At 32.8% G+C, this 19,621-nt stretch overlaps 1 protein-coding gene across 1 annotated transcript in view; it reads left to right on the forward strand.

The window, feature by feature from the left end:
• The window catches only part of LOC130636003 (uncharacterized), a 49,244-nt gene that overhangs the window by 23,600 nt on the left and 6,023 nt on the right, over positions 1-19,621 (forward strand). The window contains exons 8-22 of the mRNA XM_057445571.1: positions 731-786; positions 8,079-8,188; positions 8,338-8,557; positions 8,998-9,088; positions 9,182-9,237; positions 9,518-9,620; positions 10,539-10,631; positions 10,752-10,807; positions 11,242-11,351; positions 12,047-12,305; positions 12,481-12,586; positions 13,819-13,871; positions 13,957-14,044; positions 14,283-14,384; positions 14,494-14,549. Coding sequence (XP_057301554.1) covers positions 731-786; positions 8,079-8,188; positions 8,338-8,557; positions 8,998-9,088; positions 9,182-9,237; positions 9,518-9,620; positions 10,539-10,631; positions 10,752-10,807; positions 11,242-11,351; positions 12,047-12,305; positions 12,481-12,586; positions 13,819-13,871; positions 13,957-14,044; positions 14,283-14,384; positions 14,494-14,549 — 1,559 coding nt within the window. The remainder of the gene's footprint in view (positions 1-730; positions 787-8,078; positions 8,189-8,337; positions 8,558-8,997; positions 9,089-9,181; positions 9,238-9,517; positions 9,621-10,538; positions 10,632-10,751; positions 10,808-11,241; positions 11,352-12,046; positions 12,306-12,480; positions 12,587-13,818; positions 13,872-13,956; positions 14,045-14,282; positions 14,385-14,493; positions 14,550-19,621) is intronic.

The raw sequence follows: 19,621 nt of genomic DNA on the forward strand, positions 1-19,621 counted from the left end.
CGTCAATGTAGCCTATGCAGACCTATCAATAAGGGGAGAGCAATTGCTCTTGCTCAGGCAAAGGCTCAACCAATTCTGAGAAATAAGCAACTAGTTGAGCCATTAATTGCTCCCCCAATTTAAAAAAAGTTTTTCTGGCTAAGCAATATCTCTTTCTTTTTATTTACAGTAAAAAGAACCAAAATATATAGAAAAAGATAAAATAAAATAGATAAAAAAGAGTTAGTGATAAAATATGCGTTTATAAACTTATTCTATTTATTCAGATTGCTCGCCCAGTTTAAATTATTGTAACCGTGAGGGAGCTATTTATTGTTTGGGTGTTATTTTCTTATTGATGGGCCTGCCTATGGATACTATCGTTTAACCTGACTCATAATTTCCTATTTCAACCATGTCATTAGTACAGTAAACGATTTCTCATAAGACTGGACTTATTTCACCATTTTTGTGTCATACTTTTAAAACTCATGCTTTGTGAATACTTAGCCTGTTTTTTGAGCTTTTTTTTTCTTCACTACTATTTGTTATACTGTATCTTCTAGTTATAAAATAATGTTATAAATAAATTACACATTTTGTTAACATTAATTTGTAATTCTGTTGGACAGGTTTATATTAGTTCAAAGTTGCAATGACTGACTACAAACTTTGGTTAGTTCTAAAACATTCTCAAACATTATATATAATCAAAATTTTTATATAATTTTAATTTTTTTATATGATCTAGTGCTGCAAGAATTTTGCATCTCACCTTCGTGGAAACGTTTATGTACAGTATTCAAAGTATGTGTGTTAATTTGTATCTGATATATGTTCTTCTGTTCTTTGTCGCTTCTGCGTTGAAGGTCCTATGTATAATGCAGGCTTTTTCATAAAGATTTTGGAACATGTGCAGTGACAAGCACATGTTAAGAATTTTTGAATTTTGTATGTGCTGTCAATAGCACGCCTTTAATCAATTTGCATGTGTACTGGGTTAAGGGATTTCGTGATTATAATCAACCATAATCAAAGACCTTACAGTATCCTTATAAAAGAAGAATATTTTTTGTTACTTTGGTGTTAAATTTAAGCTTTATCTATTTGAAAGGTTTAGAGTGTGCAAAACTTAGAAATTCTTGGAAATTTAAGACAATGTCAGATTATAACAGCATTGTATTAGGAACATCAAGGCTATGATATAATAATCTGCTCAGCTTACCATGCAAACACGTGCGTCGGTTAATCTAATACATTTAGCACTTAGTCCATCTCTTTTTGCACACAAAAATATTTGCTATGAAATGTTTTTTTACTTTAGGAACTTTGTGCATGCCCTTCTGATAATGCATATAATGCTTTCGTATTTTTTTGTTGATGTGATGGTTTTTGTGAATTGACAATATTTAACCAGCATCCGCAACATAGTGTTAAACTTCTGAGCATTTTTTTGTTTTTTCACCACAAAATGCAATGAAGAAAAAGCATATGATAAGGAAAAGCTCATGCCCAAAATCCATTTTATAGACATTGCATCACAAAAATGTGATATGCATATCTATAACCTAGTTCAAGTATTTTTTAAAATTTCAGAATGTTGTGAAAGTAGTGAGCAGGATGTTTACAAATGACTGTAGGTTACAGGAGGTTTTGGTTGACTCTGAAAGTAGCACAAAATTCCATACAGATTTTCTTTTAAAGGATATTGTAATTTTGTTCCTATTTATGCTTATTTTTCGAACAAAATTCGAAGTTTTTCTCCCTAATATGCAGCAACAACTTTAAGGTGGCCCATTATAAAACACCTTTGAATGTTTGGTGAAATTTGTGCATTCAAAGACATTTATAGTGCACAAAATGTTTAATATTTTGTGCTTTTCTGTCTCAAGTCATTATACAAAATGTCATATTACTTGTTCTTTTACTGCTGAGTTCAGGAATAGTTAGAGGGAAACTGGAAAACTGCAGCAGTATGAGTTTACTTTTGGACTACATCATGGAGGTTCGTTTTGTGAAAAGTTATTTTATTTGGCAAAATTTAATTGAAAAATTATATCAACTGTTGTTAATTTTGTAGCTAAACAATGAAAGCTTAAGAATATCTGAATTTTTTATAAATTGTTAAAACAATATCTCTTTCTGTGTTTTGTTGCACAAAGTACAAAAATCTAATAAATTTAAAGTGTATGTGAAAGATCTTTGCAGTTTTACTATTTTTTTGTCAAAATTTGTTGAAAAAGATGACCTACCTTTATTAAGAAATTTCATCTTAAAATTAATAAAAAAAAATGTTTTTGTTTAGAAAAGTCCTATCTCTAAGGAAGTTGAGTCTTTTATGAATAGCATCTTTCTATCTCCAAATTGGAGTTATGCCCACCAAAAAAATTGTGTCTCCATAAAGCTGACATAAAATAACAGTCTTCAAAGAACGTGCTTGAATGGAACAACAAAAGATTTAAAACGTATACAAGAATAAAAACACAATTCAATGTGTGCATACCAGAGAATTGTAATTTATGGATTTCCTTTTGAGCATGATACAGTAGAATTCATATGGCAGAAGTTAAAGGTTTATTGCTTTTCTTCAGCTTTAAGAATTATTAAACTGATAACCAAGCCATTGAGGTATTTTAGCAGTTACTCATTTTATGACAGCTGATGGGTAGTTAGATTTGTTGTTCATTGGTAGACCCATAGTTTGTTTATAATGTCCTAATTTACCTTGATGTTATTTTTACAACCAGAAAAATAAAGTAAAAAGAAAAGTTACGAAACCTGAAAGTTTTATGATACAAAGGCAGAGAAAACAAGTTGATGGTCTTTTTGTAACATAAAGAGAACAGCATATGGATGCTCGAGAAAAGAGGGTTTATGATGTTTTTTTTGTTTTAGAGAATTTAGAGTTGTATTTCAGAATTATAAAATTGACAATCCAATAGAGAGTAGTTAGCACAGACATACCATTTCTGTATTGTATTCTTTTTGTCATATTTTTGACTTCCAACAGATGCAAAGACAGAAGTTTTGTTTCTTTTTTTTCATTTACTTGTCTCCATGTTCAATACTCGCAGAGTAGCTGAATTGAGCACAAAAGATACTATTGTTGATATTATTATGTTGTCTCCATAATATGGACTCTAAACAATACAAATGTTCTTGGTGGGACCTCAAGTAGTTGTGCAGTTGTTTTGATAATTCAGTTGTATTGTAGTGCTGTTAATTAAGTTTTTAGCAAAGTAAATGTAACGGTAATAAGGTAGAACCTATATTTATTATGGCAGTCATAAGTATTCTAGAGCACATTAAAGGTACTGACAGAAATAGTAAAGATGGTTGTTAAAGGAATTCTGTGAATATCAATGGAGAAGTATTGAGATGTAATATTTGCACATCTGTATTTCATTGGCAAAGAGATTACCCTGACTCATACAAAAATGGTAAAAAAAGAAAGAGCAAGTGAATGTAACTTTGTATACACTTTGAGTTCTGCTGTTCTGGATTCGGGCTGTTTAAAACCATTTGTGGAGAAAGTTGGGTAAAAGAACGTTGTGATAATGAATCTAATTATGTTGTTGAGTCACAAAGTAAAACGATATTCAATTTTTAAGATGAAAATAAAATGATGTCTATTAAACAAATTAAATCTCCAGTCAGAATTGAAGATAGTAATATTTATATTGTAAAAGATGTTGTCAAAGGAGATATAGCACTAATTTTTATTAAAGATTCAATAAAGAAAGCAGTACAAAAATTGATTTTTCAAAAACAAATTAAAATTCTGAACTAAAAAAACAAAAAGTGTTTCACACATTATTAGAACACTATTGTATCTCTTTATGAAAAATAGCGTGCGTGTTTCGTGTGTGGATGTGAAAAAAATAGTTTAGTATTCAAAGAGTTTGCTATGATGAATGAAACTGAAAGATTAAAAAACATTAAACTTTGAGATGCAGGTGTTGATGATAATGTTGTACCTATGTTAATTGATTACAGAAATACGAGCAAGTGCAAGAAATTATCCCCAAGACTCGTGATAGGTTTGTAAAAGTTTACCTGTGTTAATTAATGATATGTCACAGAAATGCAATACATGTTTCAAATACAAGAAACTATTCCCAAGACCTGTGGTTGGTGTGAGTATGTCAAGTAACTTTAATGGGTGTGTTGCAATGGATCTGACATAAAGGATAGATAGCAATACAAAAAAAACATGGTTTTTACATTCAACTTATACATTTACAAAGTATAGGGCTGCATATGCTAAACATAGCGAACAAAAAAAGTGATTGTTAAGAAGACATATTAGACCATCTGGAAATTCCTGAATGGTAACAAAGTTTATTATGGGAGAAAAGACAGCAAACATTGGCTTGGTCCAGGTACATTTATAGGTATCGAAAGTCAGCAACCTTTGATATAACATGGTCATTGATATAGCCGTATGCATTAACAGAACTGCAAAAAAAAATGTTCAAGAGAGAATTGCTTGTGATGACACACCCAAACAGGAATCAAACATAGAATTTTGTGTTGTGATCGAATGTTCCTATACATCACAATAGTTAAATTAAGAGAGAAAATAAGAGAAAAACTTCTGTAAGTTCATGTTTCATTCAATGACTGCAAAAATTTGCGATGCGAAACAGGAATTTTGTGAACACATTACCATTCTTCAAGTACCGACGTGAATTAGAACAGCCAAGTTGAGAAAGGTGGTTTAGATGCTGTTGCATTAGAAGGTGAAATGTAAAGAATAAAGATGCGAAAGATACTGTTAAAGATAAGGATACAGAGAGAAATGTTGCCCTCCAGTAAATTTTTACCTGGAAGATTTCCCCCCTCCCCCCTTCCACTCTAATAAAATAACTTCTATGTGTTCTATGTTCTGAAAACTATGTCTTTTCTTTTTAAAAGTTATTTTAATGCTACAAATGCTAAATTTGAGAAGGACAGAACAATCATTATCCAAACGAAATAACACAAACTCTAACTTTTATTTCACATAACAAAGAAAGAAACTTATTCGCTTGAAAACAATACAAAGTAAAGTATCTAACAAAAGTGTTTCGAAATTAGTAAAAAGGCTGAATAAAATACAACGTACAAAGCATATATAATATATATAATACTACATTGGTATTCTATGATACGACGATTGGGGTAGTCATTTATGATAAGACGATCGGGGTAGTCATTTATGATACGACGATCGGGGTAGTCATTTATGATACGACAATCGGGGTAGTCATTTATGATACGACGATCGGGGTAGTCATTTATGATACGACGATCGGGGTAGTCATTTATGATACGACGATCGGGGTAGTCATTTATGATACGACGATTTGGGTAGGTCATTTATGATACGACGATCGGGGTAGTCATTTATGATACGACGATCGGGGTAGTCATTTATGATACGACGATCGGGGTAGTCATTTTTAATACGACGATCGGGGTAGTCATTTATGATACGACGATCGGGGTAGTCATTTATGATACAACGATTGGGGTAGTCATTTATGATACGACGATCGGGGTAGTCATTTATGATACGACGATCGGGGTAGTCATTTATGATACGACAATCGGGGTAGTCATTTATGATACGACGATCGGGGTAGTCATTTATGATACGACGATCGGGGTAGTCATTTATGATACGACGATCGGGGTAGTCATTTTTGATACGACGATCGGGGTAGTCATTTTTAATACGACGATCGGGGTAGTCATTTATGATACGACGATCGGGGTAGTCATTTATGATACGACGATCGGGGTAGTCATTTATGATACGACGATCGGGGTAGTCATTTATGATACGACGATCGGGGTAGTCATTTATGATACGACGATCGGGGTAGTCATTTTTAATACGACGATCGGGGTAGTCATTTATGATACAACGATCGGGGTAGTCATTTATGATACAACGATTGGGGTAGTCATTTATGATACGACCATTGGGGTAGTCATTTATGATACGACGATCGGGGTAGTCATTTATGATACGACGATCGGAGTAGTCATTTATGATACGACGATCGGGGTAGTCATTTATGATACGACGATTTGGGTAGGTCATTTATGATACGACGATTGGGGTAGTCATTTACGAAAATTTGGTGTTGTTGTCAAAATATTGTCTTTGTCAAGGAAGACCAGGATGTCTTTCAAAATATTGAAGTACCAAAATATGTACAATAGCATCTTTTTTTTAATACACTCAAGAATTTCCAGAAATTGCGGTGACAATATGTTAAATGTCCCTTCAGTGCTATCGCTTAATGCTATTGTTTGTTCTTGGCAATTCTTCTTGAGTTCTATTGAACATGTTCCAATAACCGATGCTAAAGATAAGTGGTCAACAAGGTGAATTGCACCAATCACTCCAGAATGTCATCTGCATCCTTATTGAAGTTGTTATGAATTTTGATGCATAGCTTGTCATATCTATTGATGACGTCATACGATGGTACAAATGCGAGCCCACAAAATTATTTGAAAATAAAATGTATATTCCTTATCATCTAGATACCATAGTTGCATCCCCAGACTTTGTACATACATTTAAGCAGAGTAGTAGAAACAACTTTTAACATATATCTGCTGGTCCACAGTACAAATTGCTTTAATCGTATACTTCCCTTAAAGCCCAGCAGAATTTCTCCTGGGCCATTACCTTGAATTTGGTTCTTAAAGTCCTTGAAAAATTTTTGTCTATGTTGCTTCTGTTTTATTTGGAAGTATTATGAATACAGTCGGAAAGATTCCGCCACTATGCTGAGCATGTATACAACAAAAAATATTTTTCAGATTAAAGTTCTATCAGCTGTTTAAAGTTCTGACTCAGACAGCACCTGCAACCCTTGTTGTAAGGGGAAATATGAATAATAATCTCATGAAACAAATTGCTCTCCATTCTTTGTTTTTTGAAAATAAAGAAAAGTATGGTATTGCTGCACAATTACCATGAAGAGGAGGAAAATTTCTTACTTAACGTTTAGCACAGATATTTCTGTGCATCGTCTTTCAAATATGTACTGAGTTCTAAAACTACGATTTGCTGGCTATGTGTCGAGTCGTTAGCTTTCTGTTTTATAGCAGATTCAACTTTTCTCAACATTTCTATTTAATAAAAGCACTTGTCTCTTTATTCTAAATTTACATTGTCCTTTTCTTCTAAAAACACATTTCCATGACAATACGCCATTTGCTAGATTGTTTTGAAAGACATACATATATCTGTTTCTTATTACTTTTTGTTGTCTTTTCAGTAGTAGTAAACGCCAATGTGATTGAAAACTCTACATTATCAATCGAGCAACTGTAATTTGCTTCACAGGTGACGCAGATACAAAAGATTCCTTTCGTTTTATTTTGCGATTTTTCTCATACTTCTCTATTTGCATATAATTTCTCACTTAAACAGCTGTTAGGGCATATACAAAAAATTGAAAAAAAAAACTTAAAGGTCAGGTGCACTTTTCTGGAGGGCAATTCACCAGTGCGCAATTTTTGTGGGGGCAATTCACCAGAGGCCATTCCCCAGGGGGCAATTCTCTGAAAACTGTGAGCAGACTAAGAAATGTGAAACACAATAAAGGTGTAAGTGGACAACTAGGTAATGATGTTGAAGATGTTAAGTTGAAACCAGAGATGAAATTATACATTGTAGGAAAAGAAGATGCAACTAAAAGAAGTTGAGGTAAATTTCCAGAGATTAAGTAAATTTGGAATGTTTAACATAAAGATTAAGAAATTAAAAAAGGCGTATCCCCCCTTCCCTCCCTCCCCCCAGAATATTTTTTATGCCACAAGAATTTAAGTACCTTGTCATGGAAGAATTAATTTTGAAAGATATAGCCTACATAGTCATTAAGCCAATAAAATCAAATAGAAAATTGTTGTTTGCCATCTAAATCAGATCCTGGATTAAAACTCATTTTTTATGTGAACTTTGTCATTGTTACTTTGACACAAACATTTGTCATGATGTATTGTGTAAATTTTCAGCATGGTTTTATCTGGTTATGTTCTTCAATGTGATTCTAAAAAGGAATATTCTAGTAAAATAATTTTTTCTTTCATAGTAACAAGGAAGCATTGGCTGCGCTACGTGTTTTTAACGGTCGTTATTATGGAGGAAGAACATTATCAGTAGATCTGTGCCACATCGCAAGCTGGAAAGCAGCCATATGTGGTAAGCTTATCTGAATTGGAAATTTAAAAGTCATAATGTTAAAATAAAGAAAAAAGTATATTTTTAATTATTACTTTTATGCAGTGTGATGGTTTTGACAGCACTGTTTATCAAACAAACAAGTTTTTTAATTTCAAATTTTTGCATAGGTCTCTTCGACAAACGTTTATGTCCTCGCAGTAACACATGCGGATGTCTTCACGTGTTTCGGAATCCAAGAAATGATTTTTCTGTTCAAGATCGCACTGATTTTGATCCAGAGCATGCACTGCGTTTTCAAATTTACGATTCAAGCACGATCAATCCACACCATCCAGTGTTTTTGTACTACAAACTTCGTGATACTTATAACTCTGGAGATGCTTATCAGTAAGTTTTAATGTTTTACCTTTTTAATCTTTGTGAATGGAGGTTTCACCCTGGAAATGATGACATCTGATATTCTATGAAACCATTATGCACAACTACAACAGAGATATATCGTGCTGGTGTTGTTGTTTCAAATTATGGTGAATTATAGCATTTTAAAAGAGCAGTTTTAGGCCATTTTGTGGGAACTTATTCCACCAAGGAGATAATAACCAATATTTCACCACAAACGGTTTACTACAGTTTTTGTGCTAGTCTGGTTGTTATGTGATACCAAATATTGTTTTAAAGAGAAATTAGTTTAGAAAAAAACTTCCTAAAGAACAGGCCATAGTGTATGTGTGGTTGGACTCATGTCTATTGTTTTACAACACATTTTTATAGATGACAAACTTTAGATGGGAATGTTTTTTATATCCATAATTAAATTGTTTTTATAGGAATTTGTTAAATATAACTTCTGATATGAAAGCTTCAGAATCAGAAGCGAAGCAAGCAAACACGAATGAAACATTAAACACAGTTGCAGATGTAAGTGAATCATTATGCTCATAAAAGATTATTTCAGGGTGGAATAAAAAATTGTACACCTTCTGTGTGACTGATATTTCTTTATATTGTTAGGGTGCTCTTGAATGCAAGTTTTTCATGAAAGCTGGAGCATGTCGTTTTGGTAGTTTGTGAGTAGCTTTATATTTCTACAAGTATAAGTAGGCTTCATAAAAGCCTACTAAGGCAGCACGAGAATATTTAGTTGATCATAAGACATTAAGGTCAGCAAAAAAGCAGTGGTTAAATCAACATTATAAATAATATTCATTGTATAAAAAAAAGTGTAAAATAATTTACATAAACACGAACAAAAATTTCATGTTGCAAAAAATAATGGTGTACTGTGTATTGTGAACGCTTGTAAAATAATGTGCTATGCTTCGACTCATGGTAATGTTGTTTTTGTAGATGTACACGTGGTCACATAAAACCTACCAACTCTTGCACAGTTCTAATTCCAAATTTTTTCAAAGATGAACGATTATCAAAACCAAACGAAGGTGGGAAAGAAGTAAGTAGCAGTTAACAATGTTTTTTGGTTATCTGTTCATTAGATACATTAGTTACACTATCTAAATTATAATACCCATACACGTCTATGTGTGAGCCATAGGTAGCTTATGCCTTTGATCTTTCTGAAAGAAAATTAAACACTAGGGGGGGTTATTAAATGGAAAACTACATTATTTCCATACACCATTTTGATGTGTGTAGCTTTAGCTATTTTAAAGATCTATTATGTACCTCTTTCTTTTTCAATTCTTAATGTTGTCAGTATAAAAACTTTTAGTTTTAAAAGTCCTATAACTACTTTAAAATTGAAAACATGAAACAATTTTTTTTGACCTATTATCATAGTAATTTTTGACAGCATATCAATTTTGACAGATACGTATGCAAAAAAGATTATATGCAAATTTCCGTGATTGAAACAAGTCAGTTTGGGTCTAAATAATACATGGCCAAATGCTTGGATTTTTTAACAACGCGTTACATTCTAAAGCTTTATCGCTGTAAGCATTCAACTTGTACCTTTACTAAAAGCCGCTTCTGAATATGTGACACGTTTTACCTACTCTTAATCGTTTAACATGTCGTCCAATAAAGGGTCACACAGTTACTTGTGACTTAATCCGTGTTTCGACGCCGGGTCTCTTAGTTTATATGAAAGAACAATATCCATAAAAGCATGCCTACTTCACTAAATCAACAGCAACTGTATTATTTTTTACTATGTTGTAGCGAACACCAAGTTTGTGTTTACAAATGTCCAGTAAATAAAAATTTGCCTGTCTAGGGTTTTTAATTGGTGCTGCTTACGGGAAATCTTGCCCTTTTAAATTTTATATATTTTTTGGAGTTTGGTACAACGAATCGTAAACTTTAAAAGGTCAGATTTTTTGCTTGTAAAGAGTAATTTTACTTTCAGTATGATGAAGTGGAGTTGATCAAAGTGTATGAAGCGTTTTACGACAAATTTATTTCCGAGTTTCGATCGTTTGGTACAGTGGTCATGTTTAAGGTAAATATTGCATGGTTCATTTTTCCGCTGGTGTCATCGCAACTTATCGTATTGCATAGTACATTTTCTGTACTTAACGTGTTTTTGGTAATAATATCTATTTTGGTGTTGTTATTTTAGTGCTGTCAAAATTGTGTTCCACACTTGCGAGGAAACGTGTTTGTTCAATATTCGAGGTTGGTAATTTTGCGCTGTAAAACCAAAATAGTTTGTACTTTAGATGTGTTCAGACAAGAAGTGTAAGCAATGCACAGGTTTAAATTTACTTTATCCTAGAACAAATTTACACCCCAAGGAAGCACTTGTTTAATTTTTTTATTCAAGCTTCAGTAATGCTTTTAGGTGTGTATTTTTTATTTTGTTGTATGTAAAGATAGTTGTTGTTCTCCTACTATGGCTGAGGTAAATAGTCAAGAGACCTGACAGTTTTGACACTGATAAGAGGCCTGGTTCTAAGTAAAAGTATACGTGAAGTGAGCGAGTTAGTCCAATTTCTAAAAATACTTGAAGTGAGCGAGTTAGCCCAATTTCTAAAAATATATGATATCAAAAAAATATTACGGAAATAAGATAGACTTCACGGCATTGATTTAAACCGTTTGTTGTTTAGTCAGGAAGAAGCTCAGAAAGCTGTCCGTGGTTTTGACGGTCGAGAATACCAGGGGAAAGTTCTACATGCGGTGTTATCTCATGTTAGCAACTGGAAAGCAGCCATATGTGGTAAGTTGTGATAGAGAGCATGATTTGTAAGAAGATCTTGTGAGATTAGATCACAAAAATAGGGAAAAACTTGCAGGGTATCCAACGGAACTAAAAATACTTGAGTAGCTGGAAACGCTGGTTTTAAGGGAAAAAGCCTAAGAAGCTGGAAAGTGTATACCTTTTAAACTAGTCTTAGACTGGAAGGGCCTGCGAAATATTTTGCCTTTCCCAAAACTCTAGTTCTTAAATATCGGTTTCTACTAAGCTTTTTTGTGTTTGAATTATAATCCTACTTGAGAGAAATATGTGTTTACACAAACGCATTTACATTCAACAAAAAGTTTGTCTTTATTGAAAAGCTAGATAGATACAATTGGCAATCAGAGTGGGGGAAACTAAGACTACGTTCATAGGTTATGGGTAGAAATCAGGGAAATTCTTGTTGAATATGATGTGTACAGAAAATCTAGAAGAAGACCGCCTGCAAAAGATAGCCACCCGTTTATCCTATGAAGTCATTTCTTTATTTCACTATTTCAATCGCATTGGCTCAGTTGTATGTTAACAAAATTTGTATTTGGATATCCTCTATCCGCAGCGTATGAACATAGTCTAAATGGTCTGCAAAGGCTAGAAAACTATAATTGATAATAACACTAGATTTTTCTCTGCTCGATGTGCTGAGCACGCAATTCTTATTGTATCTCTCTCAGGTCTTTTTGATAAACGTTTATGTCCACGTGGAAAAGTATGCAACTTCCTTCATGTCTTCCGAAATCCTCGTAATGCATACTCAGTTTTAAACCGGACGGATTTTGATCCAGAGCGTGCGTCGAAACAAGGTACTTACGATCAGACGTTGGTGAACGTGAACCATCCGGTATTTGTTTACTACCGACACCGTGATGCTATTGGCTACCGAAGTGGGGAGAAGGTTAGCATTAGCAGTGACAAAGATTCACCAGGTTTTAAGTAAGTTTCTGATACACTTAGAACGGGACTAATTTAATTTACGTATAAATCTTTTTCTGTGCTTTGTGAAGAAACTAATAGTATTGGTGTCCATATTGTGAGTCGTGTTAAAAAATATTTGAGTTGGTTGTATAATGTTCACGTTTTATTTCTTTATTTATTTGTTTCTTTTGAGGAATCGATTGGATGAGTTCGATGATGACCAATCTTCGTGTTCAGAATCACCTGACATCAAAGAAGCTGATACACCGGTTGTGCAAACAAAACAAACAAAAAACAAGGTAAGTAATCAATGTACTTGCTTAATTTGAAGAATATAGTTTGTGTGTATTGCTTTTATTCGTTCTTAAGTGTAAAGCAAACTTAACACTATATACCACGTTGTTGTTGTTTTTAAAAAAACCTCTGTTTCTTAAACTCGTGTTTTTTATGCTACATATATGTTAATCTTTTGCGATAATACCGGTTTTAAAGCTTATGTTCGATTCCTTCAGACCTATATAATTTTAGCGCACTATATATTGTATATGCTTTTTTGATGCTTTATATAATACGTAATTAAGTTAACCCTCGGAGGTTAATTGTTTGAATGTTTTTCACCAAAACCGATACCGCAGTACAAACAAAAATCTTAACAACGTTTCAGCTTTATTTTCACCCCATAAAAGTATATATATCCAGTAAGCTTATGAAGAATGCTACAAGAAAATGCTATCAGAATAAAAAAATTTAGATTTTATCTGGTCTGAAATAGTATAAAGAAATTTTGTGAAAAATTGAGTTCGAGGTCAAATCTAGGAATGTTAAAGCTCAAAAGGTATAATTCTGATTCTCTAAGTTCTTGTGGTCATTGTGAGTTATTATAGATGTCCACAAGGTTGGTGGTTGTGATTTTAGAGGCAAAAAAGACAAGTTTACCGTAAAGCGTAAAATCAGAATTTCTGTAATAAAGTTTCTTGTAAGTTTCAGTGCAAAAATGGTGTTTTTAAAAGAAATAAAGTGTTAAAACTGATATGAAATACATGCAAGTGAGTGTGAAGAAATCGAAAAAAAATGGCACAACTTTGTTAAAACCATCTGCTGTTATCGAGTATAACAAATATATGGGAGACGTTGACAAAAATGCGACAAGTATAGTATTCCGCTAAGGAGAACCTAATGTTTGACACCAAACTTTTTAGGTTTCTTTGGCATGTATTGTAGAAAGCTTATTCTTGCTCTTCTATGCATTTGCTCATCAATACTCAATCAGAAAAGAAAGATTTCAAGTTGTTACTATTTATATTCAGTTTATATTAACTTACATTGTATATATGTTTAAATAGGTTACATTTTCTTTTATTACTACTATATGGATGGCAATGTTCCTTCAATATTTCTTAAGTTTTTTGCATTTTGAGCGTCGTGTTTCTAAAAGTTGTCTTTTTCGTGTAACGTGTAATACACGAAATGATAATATAAATGATAGTGTTCAATTACCCTGGCAATATCATGACGTTGTATTTATTTTTAGGCTCCCGTGTGTAAATTTTTTATCAAAACTGGTGCCTGCAAATATGGCGACAGGTGAGTTGCAGTCATTCACCTTGATTTTTTTTTACTCTTTTAAATCTGTTTTATTGTCCGTCATACATCGTATCTTCTATTTTAGATGTATAAACCTTCACGAAGCCGGAGAGACGGACTTGATGGTCATTCCGAATTATTTTAAAGATGAAATTTTGGAGTCTGGGGTTGAGGTATGCCGTGCAATTTGTGTTCATACCATTTGTGATCGTCAATACAGTTATTAATTCGTTAGCTTTTAGCTAAAAACGCTGAAAATGAATGCTATTCTTTGTAAGCTTTTTGTTCTTAATGCCCTCATCTACAACAAAATCTATCAACAGTGTTGAAATGTCTGAATTCTATACTTGCTTGAACTGCTGAGATCAAAAAGGAGTTTGTCAACATGGGTTTTTCACTATTTTCCTATAGATCACTGGTGCAGAGGAAATAAAAATGATAAAACGGTATGAAAAATTTTATGACAAAGTCATCAAAGATTTCAAAGCTGTTGGAGAAGTTGTTAATTTCAAGGTATGGAGACTGTTCTTACGATTTTTTAGCGACTTCTTGTTTTTTGTAGCGATACTCTGCTACCTGGTTACGTCAAAAGCATGTTTTCACTGTGTTTTATAATTTCTAGTGTTGCTTAAATGCTAACAAACATCTACGTGGGAATGTATATGTGCAGTATTCCAGGTAGAGCATTTTGTAATGAATTTGTACAGGTTACCGTTTTGTAGTCTGTATGCTATTTAATGTAAACTCTTCTTAGTTTCATTCCTAACTATTCGCAGAACTGAAATATCGACGATGTTGCATTTCTTGTAACCAACCTGCCTGCTAACCTTTGCGAGTATTATTTTTCTTCTTTCTGCTTTTCACGGATTATGACCAAATTTGCGAAACTTATGTACCCGTGAGAAGATACTATTCGCTAAATTTAGTGCCAGAAAAAGAAATCAGGAAAAGTCAATAATTCTTAAAAATTTTAAAGTAAAAAAAGGGCAATTTTGTTATGCTTCGCAACTAAACATAGATAGTCCACAGTTTTTCCACTACTCCCTTAGCGCCGAAAACCCATAATGGCCAATGTAACTAAACAAGAAGCCCTGCGGCTTTAAGATTTCCGTCATTAGTCTAAAAGATTTTGAAATTTAAAGTAGACCTTAAAAGCGGAGAATTATGGGGTTAACAAATCACGAGTGTCACAATTCTCAACTATTTTTGTAACTAACCTGCAATGTTAAAATACAACTCAATAAATCAAAAATAAAAATTTTACATAGCTATATGAATTATTCTAAAATAACAGTTAAAACTTTAAATGGATATTTTTAAAAGTGATCATGAAAATTTTGGAAATTCCAGAATACAAATCTTGCTATGTAGAAACTTCACGATTCGAATATAATAACTTCTAAACGAGCTCAATTTGAATGATGAAGTAGTTCATTGTTTATTAATTCAGTAATAAATACATATTAGCATTTGAATATTTCAGTATTTAGGCCTTCAAAATTTAGGGACCGTCTCAAAATGTTCGTACGTAGTTCGTATAATTTGTATAAAAAACTTCGTATCGATTTATTATATCTTTCGTATCATTTTACTTTTAATACGAACTTTTTCGTATCATCAAAATTAAAAGTTTGTATAAAGTTCGTATCACTTAAAATAAAGTTTGTTTGTATAGTTCGTATCATTTTTAAAGAAGTTCGTATAAAAATTTGCTTATACGAAGTTCGTTTATTGTAATTGGGCTATTATCTATAGTCTTTATATTTAAATTTTTTCGACAATTATAAAGTTCGTTTCGTTATACGAACTTCGTTTAACAAATATTATTCACGTTATTATCGAAAAAAACAACAACTTTATTTCGTTAGAATTAAATGTTTTAAAATATTGCTTGCGCTATCATTGCGTATTATTTCCGGTTTTTTTCAAGAATATTCTATAAGAATATCGAATGATGCAAAACAGGTCAAAAGTTAAGAATATCTTAAGAATAAACCAAGCTCAAATTTTAAATATAGATTTTAAATTTTGTATGAAGTGTAAACTTTTTATCCTTTTTATAATAACAACTTTGGCTTTGTTACGCGTTGCAAATAATAAGGCTGATTATATGCTTTCAGGTTGCATGCATGTTTTTTTATGTTTGTTTATCCTGTCACGGCACAGTTTTATTGGTGAATAGGTAAAAATAATTTCAGTTGTATTTTGTTTTATTTTTTATATAATAAAAATATATATACAAACTGTGCTAAAATATATACAAATTTTTCTAAAAACGCAACGATAAAATACTTTTAAAAACTTTAAACATTGTCTCTGGCTTTTTGTTTGGCGATTAATTTTCCTTTTACTTGTCTGCATTTTGAGTTCACAATTTCATTAAAATTTTTCATTTCCATAAATTCATCGCTGTACCGTTTTTTAGCTTGACGCACTATAGCACTCATACGATTCAGAGAGAGGGATGTAGTGCTTAACGCTCCTGTTTGATAATTTCGAACACCACCTTGTATTCTTCCTACCGCTAGCTCTTCCTCGGTATACAGCGCTTGCAGTTGCTGCTTTATATAACAAGCACAAGAATTTATTTTTCTTTTTTTTTGGAAGTGGCGTTGAGATAACTGGATCATTCTTTTCCGTAAAAAGCTAAAATGTGGTTGGGTCAGTAGTCATGGGATTTTCCAGTAAATGCATGTAGGAAATTTGTGGAGGTTGCATTTCTTCTGGCGCGACAACCTGTTCAGGCGTCACATTTGTGATATCGGCCAGGATACTTGTGACTTCAGGCGTCTGCAACTGCATCAAAAAAAAACTATGTCCCTTAAACCACCAATGCCTAACACCATGCATTGTTTACCAAGCTAATCTGATGTCTGAAGAAAATCCACGGTATGAGGCAAATTATATTGGCATTAGCGAAGTGGCATTTAAAAAACGTTACGCAAACCATAAGAAATCATTCAACACAGAACGATACATGAATGATACAGCTTTATCAAAAGAAGTATGGCGATTGAAGAAGAACAAAGAAACACCAAAAATTCGATGGAAAATTATCAAAAAATGTTCCCCGTATAAACCCAATTCAAAAAACTGTAACCTCTGCCTTAACGAAAAGTATGAAATTTTAACCTTTAAAGGAAACAACCTTTTGAACCAGAAAAATGAACTTATATCAAAATGTAGACACCAAAACAAATTCTTGTTGGCCAGTTTTGACACTAATGACTGACGTCAAATGAAGTCATTGCATATACGTGAGAACATGATGTTGAATATTAAACGTTAACTTTGTAAATTTTTTAGTCAGTTGGCTGAAGATTGTGTTCAACGAACGCATGAAACTTTGAGTTCCAAACGAAGTTGTTTTTTTCATTTTACACACTGTATTTGCTCTATTATCTTATTGAGCACTCTTTTTGAGTAAATACATTTACACTGCGATTTCGAATACATCTGTGTACCAGGCATGAAATACTATGCTTTTAAATTTTTAATACTTTTTAAAATGTAATTGGTAAAATACTTAACTTTGCTTTAGATTATAAATAAAATTTTAAAAAAAGGCAATTAAAAAAAAATAATGATCGCAAAACAATCAAACAAACACAAACAAACAAGAAAAGAGTATGATAATAACGAAATTAGTGAGGTTAATCTCAAAAAAAAAAAAAAAAAAAAATTGTTCAAACACCCCATTCACAAAGACACTCCTCCCTATCTAATATATGAAATTAGTAATATCCAGATCATAATAATATAATTGGTCTTTATCAGATCATAATTTGTCTAGCTTCATTTTAAATTGATTCACTATGTTACATGACACTGTGTCCTCAGGTAAAGAATTCCATAAAGTCACTACACGATTCGTGAATGAGAACTTTCGCAAATCCAAGTTACAGCTTCTTTTAAAAAGTGCTTTATCGTGTCCTCTGGTGTTAGACAATTTTGACAATAACAAGTTCTCAGTAACAGCTTCGTCATAAACATTATTAGTTATCTTAAATGTCTCAATCATATCTGCTCGATATCTTCTGTAGAATAATGAGGGAAGTTTCAGTAACCTGAGCCTTTCATCATATGTTAAATCCTTCATACCTGGGAGCATTTTCGTAGCTCTACGTTGTACGTTTTCCACAATCAACATGTCCTTTTTCAAGAATGTACACCATACTGTGTTAGCATACTCAATATGTGGTCTGACAAGGGATGTGAACAACAAGACAAAGTTTTCATTATCCATATAGTCAAATGTCCTTCGAATCAAGCCCATAATCTGATTTGCTTTTTTAACCTTTGATGAAATGTGTTTTGAAAATGTTAGATGGTTATCTATTAATACACCAAGATCTTCTTCACAACTTGTATTTCTAAGGGCGGAACCATTCATAACGCAATTGCATGGACTTGATAGTTTATTTTTTGTAGTTATTCTCATTGCAACACATTTATCTGGATGAAATTTCAACAGGGTATTATTAGACCACTGCACTATACTATTTAGATCTTCTTGTAGTTTGCGAGAGTCCTCACTCGAAAATATTTCACGAAATAATTTATTATCATCAGCAAATAAGAATATATCCGAGTATTGAACTTCCTGTATTATGGTATTGATGTAAATCACAAACAAAATTGGTCCTAACACAGATCCCTGTGGAACCCCAATAATCACTTCAGCCCAGTCTGACTCTTCACCATTTATCACCACGCGTTGGAATCGGTTTGATAGAAAGTCCTTGACCCACGATATAATGGAACAATCGACTTGATAAAACTGAAGTATTGCTATCAACCTATTGTGTGGTACTTTATCAAAGGCTTTCATAAAATCACAATAAATTACATCTACTGCTCCCCCTCTATCAAGAATCTCAGTCCACTTATCCAAAACTTTGATTAGCTGTAGTACTGTGGATCTTCCAGATATAAACCCATATTGCTTATTAGACAACAAACCATTATCTACCAAAAATTTCACGAGTGCATCTTTAATAAATGATTCAAGGATTTTACATAAAATTGATGTTAAACATACTTTCACATCGTTTGAGTTGGTTGTCAATGTTTGATCCTTCGGATAAAGATCGCTTGCGTCGAAAAGTCATTTTCTTTGCAGGAGAAAGAGAACGAATCCGCTGTATTCGGTCCTTTAGTATTTGGTAGCCAGCAGGCACAAGCTTTGAGTTTGGATTTGGAAAATCGTGATCATTATAATTTGGTGCTTCGTAAACCAAATGAAAAGTGCGTATTTTCGTTCGTCTGCTGTTCGCTGGAACACCCACATCAATTTTATTTTTATTGTCCACGGACAGCATAAGTGTGTTTTCTTTACAAATATATCCCATTTCGTTAACTATGCGAACTTGACCGCAAGTGAAATGAAAGTCGTCGTGTGTTTTTTTTCTTTTGTACTTCTTTTTGGAGAAACACGTGCGTCTATCAGACATTTGTAGTTTTTACTCGCTGTGTTTTTTTTTCGGGGTGGAAGCATTAATCTGTGAATGGTGTGGCGACTAACGGTTATACCCAAGGTTTTTCAGACGTGCATAACGATATCATTTAGGGAAAGCCCATTTGTGTACATAACACTGTCTCTGCAACGTAAGTGAGCTTCAACAGAACCTTGTTCTATCAACGTCTTGACACAAGTAATTATTTCCGGATACTTCTCGTGTATGCTTGGTCTTCCTTGTCTTTTATTTTTCTCTAAAGAAATAAGTAAATTAAATTTTAACTACATTAAT

This window comes from Hydractinia symbiolongicarpus, chromosome 3 (genome assembly GCF_029227915.1).
Source record: "Hydractinia symbiolongicarpus strain clone_291-10 chromosome 3, HSymV2.1, whole genome shotgun sequence".
Classification (NCBI taxonomy): Eukaryota; Metazoa; Cnidaria; class Hydrozoa; order Anthoathecata; family Hydractiniidae; genus Hydractinia; species Hydractinia symbiolongicarpus.